At 42.6% G+C, this 20,111-nt stretch overlaps 1 protein-coding gene across 5 annotated transcripts in view; it reads right to left on the bottom strand.

Moving 5' to 3' along the window:
- The window catches only part of gli2a (GLI family zinc finger 2a), a 301,684-nt gene that overhangs the window by 131,018 nt on the left and 150,555 nt on the right, over window positions 1-20,111 (bottom strand). For 3 of the 5 annotated variants that reach the window (XM_067987118.1, XM_067987117.1, XM_067987119.1), the window contains one exon: window positions 18,501-18,749. The exons of the other annotated variants lie outside the window; for them this stretch is intronic. In XM_067987118.1, the coding sequence (XP_067843219.1) occupies window positions 18,501-18,749 (249 nt within the window). The remainder of the gene's footprint in view (window positions 1-18,500; window positions 18,750-20,111) is intronic. 5 annotated transcript variants of the gene reach the window in all.

Below are 20,111 nucleotides of genomic sequence, written 5' to 3'. Positions count from 1 at the left end.
AAATTATGAGACCAGGTTGCATAAACTTGGCTGTATTCCCACGAGTTTAGATGGTTGAGGGGTGATCTAATCAAGGTCTTTAAAATCATAAAAGGATCCGATGATGTAGAGAGACTATTTCTTCTGGTGGGGGAATCCAGAACAAGAGAGCATAATCTTAAAATTAGAGCTAGACAATTTAGGAGTGAAATCAAGAAGCACTTTTTCACTCAAAGGGTAGTGGAAATATGGAACTCTCTCTCCCAAAAGGCTGTGGATGCTGGGTCAATTGACATGACTGAGTCGATGGATTTTTTGTTGGGTAAGAGTATTAAGGGATACGGAACAAAGCCAGGTAAATGAAGTACAGATCAGCCATGATCTAAGTGAATAGCAGAACAGGCTTGATGGGCTGAATGGTCTACTCCTGTTCCTATAATGTTGCTGGGAAGCCTTTTATTTCTGCCCATGGACTTTCCTTAATGTTGGAGAAAGATCCACACGGGCTAGCGATGTGAGATCTATGGCCCGAGGTGGCAATGTTTATATTAGCCAGCAGCAGAGCTGCCTCCTTTGGAGAAACCCAGGAAGACCAATTCTAGAGGTGGGTCTCAACACCTCCGGAGGCAGTGACCTTACTAACTTCTTAGTGCTGCTGCCAAAGTCTGAGCTGCCAATGGCTGTAAGTAGGCTGTTAGGAAAAAACACAATACATCAGTCCATCATCTACACACCACCAAATGACATTACTAGAGATTCTGACCTGGGTCCTAACTCAGTACTGTCAAGGCCATTATGCAGTGATTCAGAGGCACAGAACAGGCAGCAGACTGGGCAGTTCCACTCGGCCTCTTTAACTATAAAAGGTATAATTACTGCCAAGAGCCATTAACAGTTTCTTTACGATGCAAAAATTATGTAACGTGCCATGCAAACCCTGACCTGCCCTCTGTAGTCTGTTAATAAACTCTTTTTCTTCCACTGACCCGCAGGCATGAGTTACCAGCTGAGGCATTTTGGTATATAATGAAGACCATACATACATAAAGAAATAAAACTATAGATGAAAGAAAGAAAAAAAAAAATCAAAGGGTCAAGGAGTCTGTTTTATGTGAAACAATTTATCTTCAGCGCACGGGCTAATCTGCTACTGAGCAACTCTCCCGACCGAAATACAGATCAGGACAACTTTCTACGGCTGCATCGTTTGTGCGAACTGTTCCTCGAGCAGGAAGGCACCCAGAGCCAAATTTAAAACAAAAAATAATCACGGCATGAGTATAAATAAGATTATCTCTTCCCACTGGCACAGTGGGAAAATGTATAATTTGTGTCTGAACTATGAAATCCAAACTCAACAAAAAAAATCAACAAAAACAAAGAGGCATTAATTCCAAATGTATTTCTTTGGAAGTGATACTGGCTCCTTACGATTTCCTTCTTTGCTGAGGATTATCTCGGTACTGTACTGAACAGTGGTTGTGCGTTCTTAGTACTTCCCTGCCTTTGGGAACCTTTTTGCCCAACTGCTCCACTGGCAGGTGTATCCATTATTTACCAGTATTAAAAAAATCCTCTCAGAAATACCTTCAGGACACAAAGATGCCCTTTCTCACTTATTTACTTGAACCCATACCCTGCTTAACAAATCCAGATGGCACAGCAAATATGGTGCCGAAAGCCTCAATAGTTTTAAAGAGGATGCAGCCCCTTTGCCTGACTCTAAACATCACTCTTCTCATTCTCTTTCAGGACAGCTTATTATTTTGTGTCTACAAACACAGTTTACCTCATTGCGTGTGGTAGTGTAATGGCTATGTTACTAGACTAGTTAATCCAAGTAGACCTAGCCTAATAATCCAAAAGAACACAGTTCAAATCCCACCACAGCAGTTTGAGAATTTGAATTCAGTTTCAAAAATCTGGAAACATAAAACTGATATCAGTAAAAGTGACTATGAAGCTGTCAGATGGTTGTAAAAACCCAACTAGTTCACTACTATCCTTACTCAGTCTGGCCTATATGTGACTTCAGGCCCACCCCAACCTGGTTGATTCTTAAATGGCCTAGCAAGCCACTCAGTTGAATCAAATTGCTACAAAGAGTACCTCATGGACTGCAACAGTTCAGGAAGAAGACCCACCACCACCTTCTCAGGGCAACGCCCACATCCTAAGAATTAATAAAAAAAGAATTTTAAAAAAAAGGTATAAGTCAGTGTGCTAGCGTGCTTTATGCCAAAGCGATTTCTGCTTTGTTTGTACACTGGCAGTGTGGTGCGACGCAATGTGATATTGCCCCATATTGAATTTGAGGCAGTCTAATGCCACGTCTAGGAGTCAGTTTCAATACATTTTGGCTTCACACTAACTGCAGTGTAACGACAACAGGCACACGGTTGTGCCTTCTGAACTTCACTTTTCATCTTTTTAAGGTTAGCTGAGAAGCAACTGACTCATTGACTCCCTATTGGCCTGCATTGCTCACTTGCTGCAATGAAAAAGGGAGATGGCATGAGGGGATAGCTAAGGGTCAATGAAGGTCTCCTCCAGTTAAATAACATGATGGATAAGTTATAATGGACATCAATTAGCACAGAGAAATGCTAAACATTGAATGGGAAAATCAGTCTGAGTCGACACTCTACAGGACTTCCTTCCCTACTGAGAGTTTTACTCTTCATCATAAGATAGGCATAGGTAGAAAGAGGGATGAGGTCCTGCAAGCAAATTTTAGAGTTAGGAAAGAGATTAATAAGCAGGACCTCAAAAGGTAGTAATCTCCGGGTTACTCCCGGTGCCACACGCTAGCGAGTACAGAAATGGGAGGATAGAGAAGATGAATGCGTGGCTGGAGAGATGGTGCGGGAGGGAGGGCTTTAGATTCCTGGGGCATTGGGACCGGTTCTGGGGGAGGTGAGACCTATACAAGCCGGATGGGTTGCACCTCAACAGGGCCGGGGCCAATATCCTCGTGGGGAGGTTTGCTAGTGATGTTGGGGAGGATTTAAACTAGCTTGGCAGGGCGATGGGAACCTGAGCGTAGATTCAGAAGGGAGAGAAGCAGAGCTGGAAATGGAAGGCAGAAAGTTAGTAAATGCGTTTGGAAGGCAGAGAAAACAAAGGTTAGAAACTAGACAATAAAGGAGTTTGGCAGTACTTAAAGGTATATACCTCAATGCAAGGAGTATAGTGAATAAGGCAAATGAGCTGAGGGCACAGATAGACACGTGGAAGTATGATATCTTAGCGATTACAGAAACATGGCTTAAACAGGGCAGGAATGGCAGCTCAATATTCTTGGTTACAGGGTTTTCAGACGAGATAGAGAAGGGGATAAAAAAGGAGGATTGGTAATATTGGTTAAAGAATCAATTCCAGCTGTGAGGAGGGATGATATGTTAGAAGGATCATCAAATGATGCCATATGGGTTGAGCTAAAGAACAAAAAAGGGGCAGTCACACTACTGGGAGTGTACTATAGACACCTAAAGAGCAAGGTAGAAGAGCAAATGTGTAGGCAAATTTCTGAGAAATGCAAAAACAATAGGGCAGTAATAGTCGGGGATTTCAACTACCCTAATTTTAACTGGGATACAAACAGTGCAAAAGGTATAGAGGGCGCAGAATTCTTAAATTTCATTCAGGAGAACTTTTTTAGCCAGTACGTAGCAAGCCCAACAAGAGTGGGGGGCAGTTCTAGATTTAGTTTTAGGGAAAGAAGCTGGGCCAGTGGAAGGATTATCAGTGGGAGAGCATTTTGATGGTAGTGATTATAATTCAGTCAGATTTAGCATAGTTATGGAAAAGGACAGAAATAGAATAGGAGTAAAAGTTCTAAATTGGGGAAAGGCCAATTTTACTAAGCTGAGAAGTGATTTAGCAAAAGTAGACTGGAAACAGTGTTAGAGCAGTGGGAGGCATTCAAGGGGGAGATTCAAGGGGTGCAGAGTAAACATGTTCCCACAAAGAAAAAGGGTGGGACTGCCTGATCTAGAGCCCCCTGGGTGACAAGGAGCATACAGGGTAAGATAAGGCAAAAACGGGAAGCTTATGTCAGGCACCAAGTGCTCAATACTCTTACTCAATACTCAATTAAGGGTACAGTAGCATAGTGGTTATGATACTGGACTAGTAACCCAGAGTTATGAGTTCAAATCCCACCATAGCAGCTGGGGGAATTTAAATTCAATTAATTAAATAAAAATCTGGAAATAAAAAAAATTAGTATCAGTAATAGTGGCCATGAAACTACCAGCTTGTCATAAAAACCCATCTGGTTCATTAATACTCTTTAGGGAAGGAAACCTGCCGTCCATACCCAGTCTGGTCTATATGTGACTCCAGACCCACAGCAATGTGGTTGATTCTTAATTGCCCTCTGAGATGGCCTCGCAAACCATTCAGTTGTCAAGAAAGTGGCTCGCCACAGCTTGAGTGCTGCGTACAGTTCTGGTCACCACATTACAGAAAAGATGCGATTGCACTAGAGAGGGTACAGGGGAGATTTACGAGGATGTTCCCAGGGCTGGAGAATTTTAGCTATGAGGAAAGATTGGATAGGCCGGGGTTGTTTTCTTTGGAACAAAGGAGGCTGAGGGGAGATTTAATTGAGGTTTATAAAATTATGATGGGACTAGATAGAGTGGGTAGGGGGGACCTATTTCCCTTAGCAGAGGGGTCAGTGACCAGGGGACATAAATTTTAAGAAATTGGTAGAAGGATTAGAGGGGAGCTGAGGAGAAATTTTTTCACCCAGAGGATGGTGGGGGTCTGGAACTCACTGCCTGAAAGGGTTGTAGAGGCAGAAACCCTCATCACATTTAAAAAGTACTTGGATGCGCACTTGAAGTGCCGTAACCCACAGGGCTACGGACCAAGTGCTGGAAAGTGGGATTAAGCGGGATAGCTCTTTTTCGGCCAGCACGGACATGATGGGCTAAATGGCCTCCTTCTTTGCCGTAACTTTCTATAATTCTATGAAGACAAGCTTCACTCACTACTAAGCATCTTTTTGCAATGACTACAAGAGTCTTATTTTAATAAGTGTTCACTCAGGCTGGCCTATGAAAAATTTTTGCCAGCTTACGCACCTCCTCCCCATTTATTCCTGTTTTCTATTAATGTTTGCTGCTCTTTGGCTGAGATGGCTGGAACCATAGTTCACCCAATGTATCTAGGAATGCGTGTGATGTATCTACCTGCAGAAATCGCCCATTCAAGCCCAGCCCTATGAACCTTCATCCCTAGCTTTCCCGTTTAAAACACTGGCTGACTTATCTTTTAAAATGAATGACGTTACCTGCTGGTTCCCACCTCATTTCCGAGTACTGAGGTACATTCACCAGCTCAGCAGCAAATACTTACATTCTAATCCATCCTTACGGTCGTACTAAAACAGGGTACTGTATATACTATTTAGTTTTTCTCTGTGGATTTTAAAAAAATTCATAAACCACACAAAGCTCTTTTCATGAATTGGTTGTACAAAGTTGTACTTGAAAGCCACTGAGATCAAATACAAACAAACTCAACTTAACCCTCTTACACAGTCTGACCCTACTTAGGTAAATTCAGTGGTCCTGCATTCGCAGCAGGGAAGCTTTGGTCAAAGGGAGTGCAGTTCAGAGACAGGATGGCACCATGGTCATACTGATTCCCTGACCATCATTCCCATTAAGCAAGGCTGCCTACTGGGAGCTCTGGAGCACTGAATTCATCCTACTGCGTTGTGTATCACATCTTTAAGAATGGTTCTGAGCATTCACGTACAATGTTCAATGTTAGGACAGTAAGTTTCAAGCATCTCTATGAGAGGGAGCTGTACAAAAATTGACACACAATCGTGGAGAGCCCTGTCCTACATCTTGAAAGACAACACCAGGCAAACTTTCCAAACATTTTAAAACCTTTTTTTTTATTATTAGCCACCAGCAAGAGAAATAACATATCAGTAAGTTAACAATTACAGAAAAATATAAAAATCTAATGACTGACAGATAAAAATCTGGCAACCTTGTGCACCCCCTCACAGCTCTCATGAGGTCCTGGGACCCCAGTTTGAAAGCCAATGTGATCGGATCCTCACTCTTTGTCTTAGACTCAATTGCACATAAATCGAGGCAACATTGAAAAAGAACCTCATTTGATTACTGCACAGGTACATTACCAGTAATAACTATCAGTATTAAGTGTTCATAAAGGTCCAAGTTATTAATTTTATACTTTAAAGTCAATTGGATTAAGAGCAATGTCACCTGTGACTCTGCGTTAGGACATCAAACATGTTGGGGGAGGGAAGAATTTTAAAAGTTGGGAGAAAAATAAGTGTTAAAGATAGCAGGAGTTGCACCTTTCTTTGATTTAACAAAAATAATGTTAATACCCCAACTCTAACATATTTGACACTTCTTAACTGCTACAGTTGCTTTCGCTCATCGAGGCTGTAGGGGATGACAGGTTTGGCATCTCTATTTTTAGAGATCCCAAACTGATCAGGCAGACGGCTCAGGGCAATGACGTCCCAACACTGTGCATCACACAGTGGCAGGTTAAAGGTTTCATGAAAGAAAAGAAAGAAAGACTTGCATTTGTATAGCACCTTGCACGACCTCAGGATGTCCCAAAGCGCTTTACAGCCAATGAAATACTTTTGAGGTTTAGTCAATGTTGTAATGTAGGAAATGATCATGGTTCTCCACATACAACAGGTTTACAATCCCAGTCAGGCCTTTAGAAGGAAGATATAAAATCAGAGTGTGAGACTATGTTGATACATTCTTGCAAACTCCATCATACCTACGTCTTGACTAGGGGAAATGGTATGGTTCACTGAGGCATCTGAAGGGGAGTTGGTGAAATAAATAATCAAGATTTTTTTTTGTTAGAACGATGTAGACTATGGGTGATAGGTTAGCAGTGTTTAGTATTATGAGAGGATGGGACAGGGTAGATAGAAGCAGGCTGTTTCCAGTAGCTTTGTGGTCAAGAATGAGGGGTGACAAATACAAGGTTAAATGTAAGAGATTTAGAAGGCGTACAGGAGAAAATTCTTCACACAGAGTTGTGAGGCTACGGAATTCACTTCCAGGGTTGGTGGTTGTGGCGGAAACTGTCAACATTCAAGATTAGATTGGACAAGTGGGTGAAGGAAATGGAGTTGAATGGATATGGGACCAGGGTGAGTAAATATGATTAGAACTATTTGCTCTCATGGAGGGTAAACACCGACACAGACTGGTTGGGCTGAATGGCCTGTTTCCGTGTTGTAACTCCTGTGTATTTCTACGAGTTAAGTAGACTGGTCCAGTGTGTTAGACACTGGCCTTCCACCTCCGGGACCTGGGTTTGAATCAAGCCCAAAGTGAAGGGTTAGAAGTCTCTTCTTGCTGTCTGCTGGCTGTAAGGATCCTATGAAAAATCCATATCAATCCAGTTCCTAGTGCATTTGAGGAAATAGTGCAAAACTGCCCTTAACCTTCACCAGTGACATTCAGACAGACCACAGGATGGCTGGTATGAAAAATGCAAGTATGTCAAACTGGTAAAGTGGGGGTACTCTTCTGAAGTGGGGGATAAGGTACATTGCTGAGCCAGAGTAGAAAAAGCTTTACTCTACATTTAACTTTAACTACATTTACTTTAACATTTAACCTGTCCTGCTTGATGCTGATGCAGGACACCTGAAATGAAACAATGTTCCATTTTACAGTGCTAATATTCCTCACCATGATGAGCACAAAAAAGTGCTAAGAAAGGAGGATGGGGAAATAAATCCAATACTTTTTGTTTCCACTATAAGGCTTTGAATTATTTTTGAGGTTCAGTAGTCTTTTTTTTTATATACGATCTTTCTCAAGTTCCTGCTTTGCCACCTCCTCCAGTCGACTAAATCAAACACTAGCAACTTTACCCTCAGTCCCATTTGCCCAAGACCTCTTGCCACAACAGATTTCTCATTAGATAACCGAAGCATCGCGAGCACTATCTATCAGCAGCATGCATATTTCATCCTCCAAATTAATGGGCCTGCTTCAGTTGCTGTCACGTCGCGGGTTACACAGCAAAGGAGCAACGCTGTGAAGAATCGCGCTGCCTGCGAGCTAACTATGGACGGGTGACACTAACCACAGACATTAAGCATGTTAACAAATCTTCTGCCGGGTCTCCTGCCATCAGCCCTGACACTGACAGACAAAACCTCTCCTTTGAACCCATTCATCATCACTAAACTCAACCAAACCTGCTTTATGAATAATGCATTCACTCTTCCAATTTCTGAGGTAACAAAAAAAAAATAACTGGATTGTTGCTTTGGCGGACACAACCAACGTGGTTTAAAAGCAGCTTCAGAAAGGATGCCGTAAGCGGCCTGTGCTACCTAGAGCCGATTAATTACTGAGCGGGAATTGCCCTTTTATTGGGTTGAATATTACTGAAGATTGAGTACGTGACTAGATAGCTCCAATGTGGAGCTTGCACTGGCATAGAAAGAAAGAAAGGTTTGTATTTATGACCTCAGGACGTCCCAAAGCGCTTTACAGCCAATTAAGCACTTTTGAAGTGTAGTCACTGTTGTAATGTAGGAAATGAGGCAGCCAATTTGCGTCTTATCCGAAAGACGGCACCTCCGAAAGTGCAGCACTCCCTCAGTACTGCACTGATGTGTCAGCCTAGATTTTGGGTTCAAGTCTCTGGGGTGGGTTTTGAACCGACAACCTGCTGACCTAATGGCGACAGTGCTACCAACTGAGCCACCGCTGACTCATAGCCACGATGGGCCTCCTTCTGTGCTGAAATTTCTGGATTATATGGAGTCCTTGAGATTATGCTGTGTGAATATTAGTGTACGGAGGCTTAGCGCCTTTCCATGAGATTGCTTAAATGCTTTATGTAGCGGAAATATTAACCTGATCATTTGTAATAGCAAAGAAATGTCATAAATTATATTAAGCATTTGTATGCTAATATTCACACAGTGTAATTTCAAGGCTGTCTTGTTTTGCTCCTTGTATTTTTGTCCTCATTATTTTTCTGCTCCCAGGCTGCCTTGTGTTATGAATAAGACTCTAATTTGTAATTACATGTGTGTCCAGCAGAGGGAGCCTAGTAATGGAGGTAATTTTGTTTCATGTTGTAAACTCCTGGCTGGAAGCTGTAGGATCAACTGGTAAGAAGCCAATTGTTGGATAAAAGCACAAACATGTTCATCTTGTACGAGGAATGATTTGTCTTCGATGTTATTCGAACACTGGTCCACACAAAAACACACACACAATGCACTACACTTCAAAAGTACATCACTGGCTGTAAACTTTTTTGGGGCATCCAGAGGTTGTAAAAGGTGCTATAGAAATTCAAGTCTTTCTTTCTTCTTTCTTACAATTCACCAGCTGCCAGGGCAAGTAGGTGCCCTGGTTCCGGTCCTCCGTCTATGCAAACCCTGTAACTGGCAGGCAGGAAGGCTTCCCAGGTGTTCAACGAGCACAGAATAATTACGGATTAGGAAGGTCATTTCACCCATCTAAGTTCATCAATCCAGAAACACACTAAAGTTCCCCACATTGCAGTGTCCAATTGTTTCTTAAATGATTCCAGGATAGATGAGGTGAGGTGGGGTAGGTGAGGTGGGTGGGGGAGAATTGCTTTAATTTTTTCTTCTCTCACCCCTCCTCGCCTGAAAGTGGATTTACATATTGGGTTACACTTACACAACGGCAGTGGTCCTCCAGGACCTTGCCCAGGTCGCCATTCTTTCAGTGTGAGACCAGGACAATGACATTTTGACAGGGTACCTGGGTAGGTGTCCACCACGGCCGCTGTCCACATGCACACTTGCTGGCCAATCGGGGCCAATTAGAAGTAGTCCCAACATCCTTTGTGGGTGAGTCTAGCTAACCGCCTATTCTGGTCTGTTTGGCGGAGTACCACACCATGCAGTGCATTTACTCACTGAGCTGGGGGGGGAAGGTGGCAAGGCAGGGGAATACAGTGAATCATTGGTAAAGCATATTTATTTGGTTCACTTCACAGTGTGAAAACAGGACTTAAAGAGGCAATGTTGACATGGTTTAGTTTTAAAACACACAAGCGGGAATGGCACATTCACTCTCTCTGGAACACAAATCATACGAAGTCAGAGGGGAGAGAAAAGCAGAACATCCATAAATGTTTATTTAAGGAGTAACGAAAGTCTATTTGTTGCCTGGCTCGCTCTCCTCTGTAATTGTTGGGACACTTACTGCATGTTGGCAAGACGTAACGAGTGAAGTGCCACAGGGATCAGTGCTTGGGCCTCAGTTATTTACAATCTATATCAATGACTTGGATGAAGGGACCGAATGTATTGTTGCTAAATTTGTTGATGACACAAAGGTAGGTAGGAATGTAAATAGTGAAGAGGACAGAAGGAGTCTGCAAAGGGATATAAATAGGTTAAGTGAGTGGGCAAAAATTTGGCAGATGGAGTATAATGTGGGAAAATGTGAACTTGTCCACTTTGGCAGGAGGAATAGAAAAGCAGTATATTATTTAAATGGAGAGAGATTGCAGAACTCTGAGGTACAGAGAGATCTGGGTGTCCTAGTACATGAATCACAAAAAGTCAGTATGCAGGTATAGCAATTAATAAGGAAGGCAAATGAAATGTTGTCATTTATTGCAAGGGGAATGGAATATAAAAGTAGAGATGTTTTGCTACAGTTGTAAAGGGCATTGGTGAGACCACATCCAGAATACTCTGTGCAGTTTTGGTCTCCTTATTTTAGAAAGGACATAATTGGTTTGGAGGCCATTCAAAGAAGGTTCACTCGACTGATTCCTGGGATGAGGGGGTTATCTTATGAGGAAAGGTTGGACAAGTTGGGCCTGTATATACTGGAGTTTAGAAGAATGAGAGGTGATCTTATTGAAACATATAAGATCCTGAGGGGACTAGAAGGGGTAGATGCTGAGGGGATGTTTCCCCTTGTGGGAGAGACTAGAACTAGGGGCCACAGTTTAAAAATAAGGGGTCTCCCATTTAAGACTGAGATGAGGAGAAATTTTTTCTCTCAGAATGACGTGAGTCTGTGGAACTCCCTTCCCCAGAGAGTGGTGGAGGCAGGGTCATTGAATATTTTTAAGGCTGAATTAGATAGATTCCTGATTAACAAGGGAGTCAAAGGTTATAGTAGGTAGACTGGAAAGTAGGGTTGAGGTCACAATCAGGTCAGCTATGATCTTATCAAATGGTAGAGCAGGCTCGAGGGGCCGAATGGCCTATTCCTGCTCCTGCTCTTAATTCGTATGTTTTCGGCCCATTTATTTGAAGATTTGAATTCTGAATGGTAATGCACAGCCCAGAAAATCACCCCGTTAAGAAGCGAAAACCAACTGCGAATTAAATGCAAAAATCACATTTGCGATCCTTCAACACGTTACGATGGTTGATCCACACTATTATTTCAAAGAAAAATAAACCTGCTTCCTAAAGCAACATTCTCCCACAGGTCGAATTTTTCTGACTTTAATTATTCCTTCAGAATAACGAGCTCCTAACAAACCTACTGCCAGGGAAAAAGAAATCTGCAGGGTTTCATCTTCTAAGATTTTAAACTGGATTTTTTTTGGGGAGGTGAGGGAGGGGCTTCTAATCTTGCCTTCGTAAAACTCTTAGATCAGAGTCACGAATGAGAGGCGATGGGTATGTTTGTGTGTCCGGGGTGATTTTGATCTCTGAATCTGAACATTAATATTTTTGTCTCCATGGTCGGCATTCATATTCAGATATTCGACCGCCGAGTCCAATACAAGCACAAGAAGTGGAAAGGAACCTGGCTTCATTCTGTAGCATTTGTTACAGTCAAGATATCGTCTCACTTTATTCAGCGCAACATTTTACTATTCTTTAGCATTGGATGCTAATGGCGGGGCGGGAGGTGTAGGATGCCACGCATAAAGCAGGGTGGTCAAGCTGTATTGAGGCGCTCAAGTCTCAGTCCAGAAACTGCTTTTGAAAGTGGAGTTGAGCTGCTTGATGGCTCGGATGGCGACTGCACTGACTGGTTTAGAACTGAGCCACACAGGCCAGTACAGGCGTTCAAACTCCTGGTTTTTCTCTCAGCGAGTCTCAGTAGGGGCCCTGCCATCAGCCCCAGCGCTCTGGCCGAGCGAAAAGAGAATCGGCCAAGGGTTTCTACTCCTGGTCAGGAAGGGCTCAACAGGCTGGAGCTCCTTTCCGGAAAGGAAAGAGAAGGCTGAGGGGTGACCTGATCGAGGTCTTTAAGATAATGATACGGTTTGATAGGGTTTTGATAGAGAAAATGTTTCCACTTGTGGGGAAGTCCCAAAACTAGAGGTCATAAATATAGAATAGTTGCTAATAAATCCAATAGGGAATTCAGGAAAAATTTCTTTACCCAAAGAGTGGTAAGAATGTGGAATGCGCTACCAGAAGGAGTAGTTGAGGCAAATAGCATAGATACATTTAAGGGGAAGCTAGATAAGCACGTGAGGGAAAAAGGAACATATGGGTATCCTGATAGGGTCAGATGAAGTAGGGAGGGAGGAGGCTCGTGTGGAGCATAAACGCTGGCATAGAGCAGTTGGGCCGAATGGCCTGTTTCTGTGCTGTAGTTTCAATGTAACTCAATCGCTCCCCAATGAACCCTTCCCCCCCCCCCCCCCATTGCTGGGGAATATCCGTGTGTGGGTGTTAGGTGAGGACAAGACTGGATTTGGCAGCGATGCCCTATGCAGCTATGCGGTCGAATAGCCTGCCTAGCCTCTCACACGGCAAATGGCCAACTTGGGCGTGATAATGGAGGGTGCCTGTGGAACATTACCCCAGCCTGAGTTGACACCTCCAGTAGAGGAGGAGGAGGAGGAAATCATCGGGGTGGAGACGAGGAAGAAAGTGAAATGAATTGCTCAATCAAAACAAAAGTTAATTAAAACTAAAGATAATTATCAGCAGCAATTTAGCAAAAGGTAAAATCTGTGCTCAGAGTACATCCATCTGATAGAACTGAGGTTGATTTTACCATTTTTAACAGAATTGAAATTTTAAAAAGAAAATGGATTTGAAGCAGTCTTTAAATTAAAATGGAAGCTGGGGAGTAAGGAGTTGCCATGGTGACGCAGAAGTTTTATGCGCTTACTCCTCAGATAAATAGGATGTTACCGATTGCTCTGCTATTTTTCTTACGACATCTACTCTTCGTTTTTCCTCCTTTATCTCCTGGACCAACACAAAAAGCCGCAGTATTTATAATCTTACTTCAAAAAAATGTGCAGTACAGGAAAGTGGCAAGGCCGAAGCCTCACTGCCAAACTTCCACTCTTCCACAAAGTGCTCTGCTGATCTGCCAATTGCTACATAAATAAAACTGACAACAAATAATACAAGTACAGACTACAGAAAAGAGCCAAGTGGGACCTAAATGTGGTCATGTTACTTAGATAAACACAAAGACTCCTACATCAATTTTTCAGAACCCAGCAAATCCCATTTACTTGAAAAAAATAACATTTTCATGCCATCTGTAAAGTCTTTTCAAAAGAGCTAGAGTCACAACAATTCTACACTGCGTTTGATATGCACTTCGACTTTCAGTGAAGATATGAACCAGATGCCTGGTGCTGTTAGTTTTAAGAAACTCCCTTCTCATTAATCTGGGAATTTGCTTCACAAAATGGATACTGTAAGGCATTTCTGATCTCACTGCCAGACAGCTAAAAATATACCATAGTATTGTTTCTGCATCCACCTCGCCACCCACCCCCCACCCAATTTTTCTCCACTCAAGAAGCTCGCCTTGAAATTATGCTGTGGGGTAATAGGTGCGATTTATTTTAAATGGGTTAATGCCTCCATCTAAAACAGCAGAGAGAGGAATTTCAGTGGAATGCCATGCACGTTACTACCTATTATCCCACAGTGTCGCCTCAAGGCCGCTGACTCTTGTTGGCGTACTGTTCAATGAGTGCTGGTTTCTCATGCCTTGTACAAATGACCATTCTTCGTGTGTCAGCCGAGACAGGCAGTGTTAGTGGGCTATTTGACTGTGGGTGCACCACACCTGAGCCTGTTCTTGCCCTGACCTGACACCCATGCATTTTTTGTGCAACAGTTACTGAGTAGTGATCAAGTGTATGCAGCTAGGCTGACCTTGCCTTCTCTGACCCAGGGGTGCTGAGGTCAATTGTATCGCCACCATTGCTGGCCTGGCTGAGATCAGTCAACTTCAGTATACAGATCAACAATCAAACCTAGACCACATATGACTCACTAGCCCACCAAGCTATCAACGGAGATTGTTCAATAATATTTTAACGGGAACTCTCAAATTAGGTGGCAAACGCTTGGAGCATTTCAGAGCTGATCAGTCCCATGACTGCCTCAAAATAAATGCTTTATTGTCAACCTACGTACAGGAGACAACCTGTCTGGATGCTTTTTTTCTCTAGCTGTGGGAGTACTGGAGGTTTGCGATGGTGGACATTTTACCTGCCTCACTGACCATTCATCCTCATCCCCAGTTACAGTCAAAACTCAGCACATTCCTAGAATGGACATCTGTGGGAAAATTTCACTACCTGACAAGATTGCTTAGCTCCCACTAATCTGTTTTGAGATGGGGAAGGGGACGGTGAAATGATGGTGTCCACTGGATTACTGAAAGATGATGAAACCCATCACCTACTCAATTACGTGGTAAGATTCATCGACAGCACTGGATTTCCTTAAGAACACTGCAAATAGGCAGCGTTGCTTTCATTATAAGGACACAAACAAAATAAAATCAACAACATGATCCAGTTGGAAAACATAATTATGAACAGACCCACTTAGTGATGCTTCTAATTAAAGAGTGAAATCCTGACATTGGGATGGAAAGTTTGCCAAGAAAAGGCAGGGATTGCAAATGGATCATATCACATTGACCAAACTGCTTTATTTTGGCGTAATTAAACTCAATTATAGATGTTTCTGTAAATATGATATTTGAACCGCAAGAATTCAGATTCATTCCTGACTACTCACGAACACTCAGGATTGGGTCTCAGTGACTGTTTCAATCCTTTCTGTGGTGTAAACCACATCCAGGCAAACGAAGAATAAAGCTTTTCTCCAATTCCATCAATGAGGACACCTCCGACCGTATTCTCCCACAGAGAGTGATGGAAGCGCAGGAGGTTGGGGAGAAACTACCAAGCCCTGCAGTTGGACACAAACATATCTCCAATCAAGTTCAGTGAGAGAATCAAGTTCAGTGAGAGAAAGACGTACACAGGAGCTCTGGGCCACCAAGGCTTTACCTTACAAGCCAAATAATTGGGACTGGAATGATGCTGTGGGGTACTAGTGTAAAAATGCTCAACGCTTCCATTTGAAATTCCTCACTCCTCTCATTTAGAACCATAGAAAAGATACAGCACAGAAGGTGGCCATTCAGCCCATCGTGTCCGCGCCGGCTCGAAGAACAACCAGCTGCCCATTCTAATCTCACCTTCCAGCACCCAGTCCGTAGCCCTGCAGCTTACAGCACTTTAGGTGCAGATCCAGGTACTTTTTAAAAGAGTTGAGGGTCCCTGCCTCTACCAACAATTCGGGCAGCGAATTCCATACACCCACCACCCTCTGGGTAAAAAAGTTTTTCCTCATGTCCCCTCTAATCCTTCCGCCAATCGGCTTAAATCTATGTCCTCTAGTTCTTGAACTCTCCGCTAGGGGAAACAGGTACTTCCTGTCTACTTTATCTGGGCCCCTCATAATTTTGTACACCTCAATCAAGTCACCCCTCAGCCTCCTCTGCTCGGTTAAAGCTTGTGTAAAATTAGCACAAGCTTTAACCCATATATATGAAACGGTTTAACACCTCTGCTAAATTACAGGGAGAGGAATTTCAGACAAACGCATTTGCAAACTGGGATCCCGTTGCATCATTTCAGGACCACTGGTTTAATTTTACATGGAACATGGGAACAGGAGTATGCCATTTTAGCCCCACGAGCCTGTTCCGCCATTCAATGAGATCATGGCTGATCTGTATCCTAACTCCATCTCCCTGCCTTGGCTCCATATCCCTTAATACCATTTACTTTTATTTTAATTTAGTTTAGTATATGAAACTAACAGAGTTGCTCCTGAAACATTGCACAGTGCAGTAATCAGTCTCCCCCTATGATTATTGCCCTCTCAATCTCCCGTTGTTTGCAATTGGAAAATAAACTACCCACTTCGGTGATTTATATTACAGAAAAAAGGCTATATTTAAAACGCTATACCTAAAAAAAAAGCAACTGCAATGATATATTTTAAGCACCGCTCCTTCATAAATGGACTGTCAGACACTAAAATAGCTGCTGTAGTGATCTGGGAGCAAATTGAAAACAATTCAGCAGCATCACTCCTACTGTCGCAACTGGTACCTTTGTGGTAAAAATTAAACACCAAATCAGAGAGGGGGACTGAGTTCCAAACTTCTCTTCGATCTCGAGTCCCTCGTTACAAGAATTGCAGGGAAGATTCAGACAACTAAACAAATATTTAGGCCATAGCGATATTTTTTGTGCCCTGATTATTCCTGAAAATAAGGACAGATTTTGTTTTTCTTTTTAAATGTTAATTTGGTTCCAGCTGCATTTTTGCCTAACTCGGTTGTTTGTACTGATTCTTTCAGTTTTCCATTTTTCACTTGTCAGTTTTCTCCTCACCTTTCTTTGACTTGTCTGCTTCACTTTTACCATGTACCTTCTCACCTTTAGCACATTTTTATTTGTACATTATTGTATTGTATTTCAGTGCATTGCACACTTTATTGTGACTCTTTTTCCCCCCACTAGGCCTGAATCTCTGTCTCCTTTCCCATTAACAAATACTGATGCTCATTTTCTAAACTGAGGACAAAACATCCATTCTGCTGGAAACTGGAAAACACGGAGACCATGTGTGGATTTTCTCAGTTTCACCCTGGACCTAGCAGAGAAGATTAAATAAAAAACCCATTTCCCAAAACTTAGAACAAGTGGGCCTGAGCCATAAGTAAAGTTCTGATGGTCTGTACTTTTCTTTTAAAAAAACATGAAGCACATGGAGACCTTCATTCAAGGTCCTTAAGAAGAATTGGCAAGTGAAGAATATTATGCAATATTTACTTACATACAACATATTTTTATCAAAGCCAGAAGGAAATACTGATTTACAAAAACTATCCTGCTGAATTCAAAATATTAAGTTACATGACAGTTACTGTCAGGGACATTTTGTAACTTGCTGAAGGAGCTCACTGCACAGGCTATTTCGGTAACTCTCACGGAAAGAAAGTTAATGGCACTTACTCTTTTTGATAACTCACAGGAACATCTCATTGTACTTGGATCTTTTGGAATTTGTAAAGGGACGTGACTATACTTGATCTTATGGAACTCAAAGAGCCATCTAACTGTACTTGGTCTCTGGGAACTCACTGAAGGACAGAACTGTACATGGTCCTTTGGAACTCATGGAAAAACCTAACTGTGCTTGTTTTTTACAGTAACTCACAGAAATTCACTTTCCTTGGACCTTCCTTAACTGAGAATGTTGGAAACTCGGAGTGATCTCACTGTACTTTATCCTTTGAAATTCATAAAAGGACCCCTCTGTACTTTATTTTGCTAGGCAGTGAGCCCCCAAATGTGCCATCAATTGATTAGTCCTGGACCTTAGACTTCTATAGGTCTTTCTAAAACATTAATATAACACTGGGCCCCATGAATTAAAAACAGTCAATCCTTTTAATTTTCCACTCCCATCATATGATTCTGTCTTTTCAGCCTTAGCAAACCATATCTCATTCAGCTTACCTGAAACACTGCGACTTCTCTGCTACCACAGCAGCTACTGTGCTTTGATTCTTGGCTTTCTACATTACTGAATGTAAACAAAAGTTTGTACCTTTTACACTTCCTTCTTAATCTTGAAAAGTTCAAGAAACAAGTTCATCTTGCAGTCAAAGACAAACATATTGCCAATTAGTTTCCCTTGATGTGTCAAAAGGATGGTAAAGTAATTGACCATGCTTATCCAGTCTCTTCCAAGACATCACTTAATGTCCTCAGATAGTCCCTGTAGACCTTGCCCTTGCTCTGGGTTAAGATACCTTTGACCTATAACCTTCGTATAATAAATTACATCTAGAGTTGAAAAATATCCCATCAAAGGCATCTGCTGACCTGTACCTATGGAAACATGCCATTTTCTAACACAAAGTAGACACCGGCAGCATGCAGATGTTTAACATGGAATGACAGAGTCACTTTTTAATGTGAATGATTTCATCAGGCAAATGGTCAGGTAGTTTTTTTTTTAAACTTTGAAATTACAATGATATCAGGCAATGATGGACCAAACAATCATGAACGCGCTCCAGGTCTAAAAAAAAAGTAAGTGACTGTTCTGACTCATTTACTATTTTACATGATCTGGTGGAACTATGCCCCCTGCAAGGGTCTTTCCGTGTAAAACATAAATGAGTAGCAGATGTGTGGATACGTACAATAGCGTTGGTCCATGTAGCCATTTCGGGGGTCCACTGACAAACAGACTGCCCGGTAGGGAGTTTGCTGCTCGGCTAAATGCGGCAGTGAGCCCAGAGAGTTCTTGTGTTTTGAGGAAGAGCTAGTGTCTTCACTGGAGGTGCACGGCTCTTCATTTATCTTGCAATAGGACTGCCCTGTCCCGTGTGGCCGCATTGAGATTGCATTCCTGCGCTCTCTTACATAGTCAGGCCAAGGGCTTTCGACTTCTGTGTGGAGGAAGGAGAAACAACAACACTTTACCTGTCATTAATACATCTATATTAAAACTTATCAATGTCCCCTTCCCCCAGCGTGCCTTATCTTATTATAGATCCTTATTTCTTTCTTTTAAGATGATCCTCATATTTTTCCCAAACCGTTTCCCTCCTGGGGTGTTTGATTTCTGTCCACACTCTTGATTGAAGAATTGATTTGAAACATTACTACTGTAACGTAATTAAACTTGAATGGGTTTCCAATATAGTTTTAGCATTATACGCTAGAAACGTAACACTCTACGACAACACTCACATCCTATACATGTCTTAAGATATTTGCATTGAAGACTATTCCTTTAACCAACAAGCTATCGATCTTAAATAGTTTCCTGTTACATTGTATGATTACAATATGGGAAGCCCAGAAAGATTACTTGGATGGCTCTCCAAATACAGATTGTAATTGCTTCCACAAGCACCATCAACAATCTATATTGTTAAGCTATAAAAAAAATTAAAAGCAAATTAGTTGTGTGTGTGTCAACGTGTGTGTGTTTGTATCTACTTGTGTGTGAGAGAATGTGTGTGGGGAAGGATTGTTACTGCGTGGAAGAACGGCCCCAAAAAGTGGTGTGATGTGTGTCTGCATTCACAATCCCCCAGCCTGACAATCTGAGGTGCCCATCAGAGGCCAAATGAATATCCAAGAGTTGGGGGGGGGGGGGGGGGAGGGGAGGCAGGGAGGAAACAGAGGGTAAAGCTAAAGAATAAAGAGAAAGCATAATAGCAAAGGGAAAAACTGAGGGACAGAGCCTTCAAGCCACTCTTGTACATTCACCTACTCGCAGAAAGCTTGAGGCAGCATAATAAATCTGAGATCAGGACACCGTCCAATAGAGGTCTGAGATCAGGACACCGTCCAATAGAGGTCTGGGATCAGGACACCGTCCAATAGAGGTCTGGGATCAGGACACCGTCCAATAGAGGTCTGGGATCAGGACACCGTCCAATAGAGGTCTGGGATCAGGACACCGACCAATAGAGGTCTGGGATCAGGACACCGTCCAATAGAGGTCTGGGATCAGGACACCGACCAATAGAGGTCTGGGATCAGGACACCGACCAATAGAGGTCTGGGATCAGGACACCGACCAATAGAGGTCTGGGATCAGGACACCGACCAATAGAGGTCTGGGATCAGGACACCGACCAATAGAGGTCTGGGATCAGGACACCGACCAATAGAGGTCTGGGATCAGGACACCGACCAATAGAGGTCTGGGATCAGGACACCGACCAATAGAGGTCTGGGATCAGGACACCGTCCAATAGAGGTCTGGGATCAGGACACCGTCCAATAGAGGTCTGGGA

Source organism: Heptranchias perlo, chromosome 7, assembly GCF_035084215.1.
Source record: "Heptranchias perlo isolate sHepPer1 chromosome 7, sHepPer1.hap1, whole genome shotgun sequence".
Lineage (NCBI taxonomy): Eukaryota > Metazoa > Chordata > Chondrichthyes > Hexanchiformes > Hexanchidae > Heptranchias > Heptranchias perlo.
The sequence above is the reverse complement of the archived record's forward strand: the minus strand, read 5'-3'. Positions and strand labels throughout refer to the sequence as shown.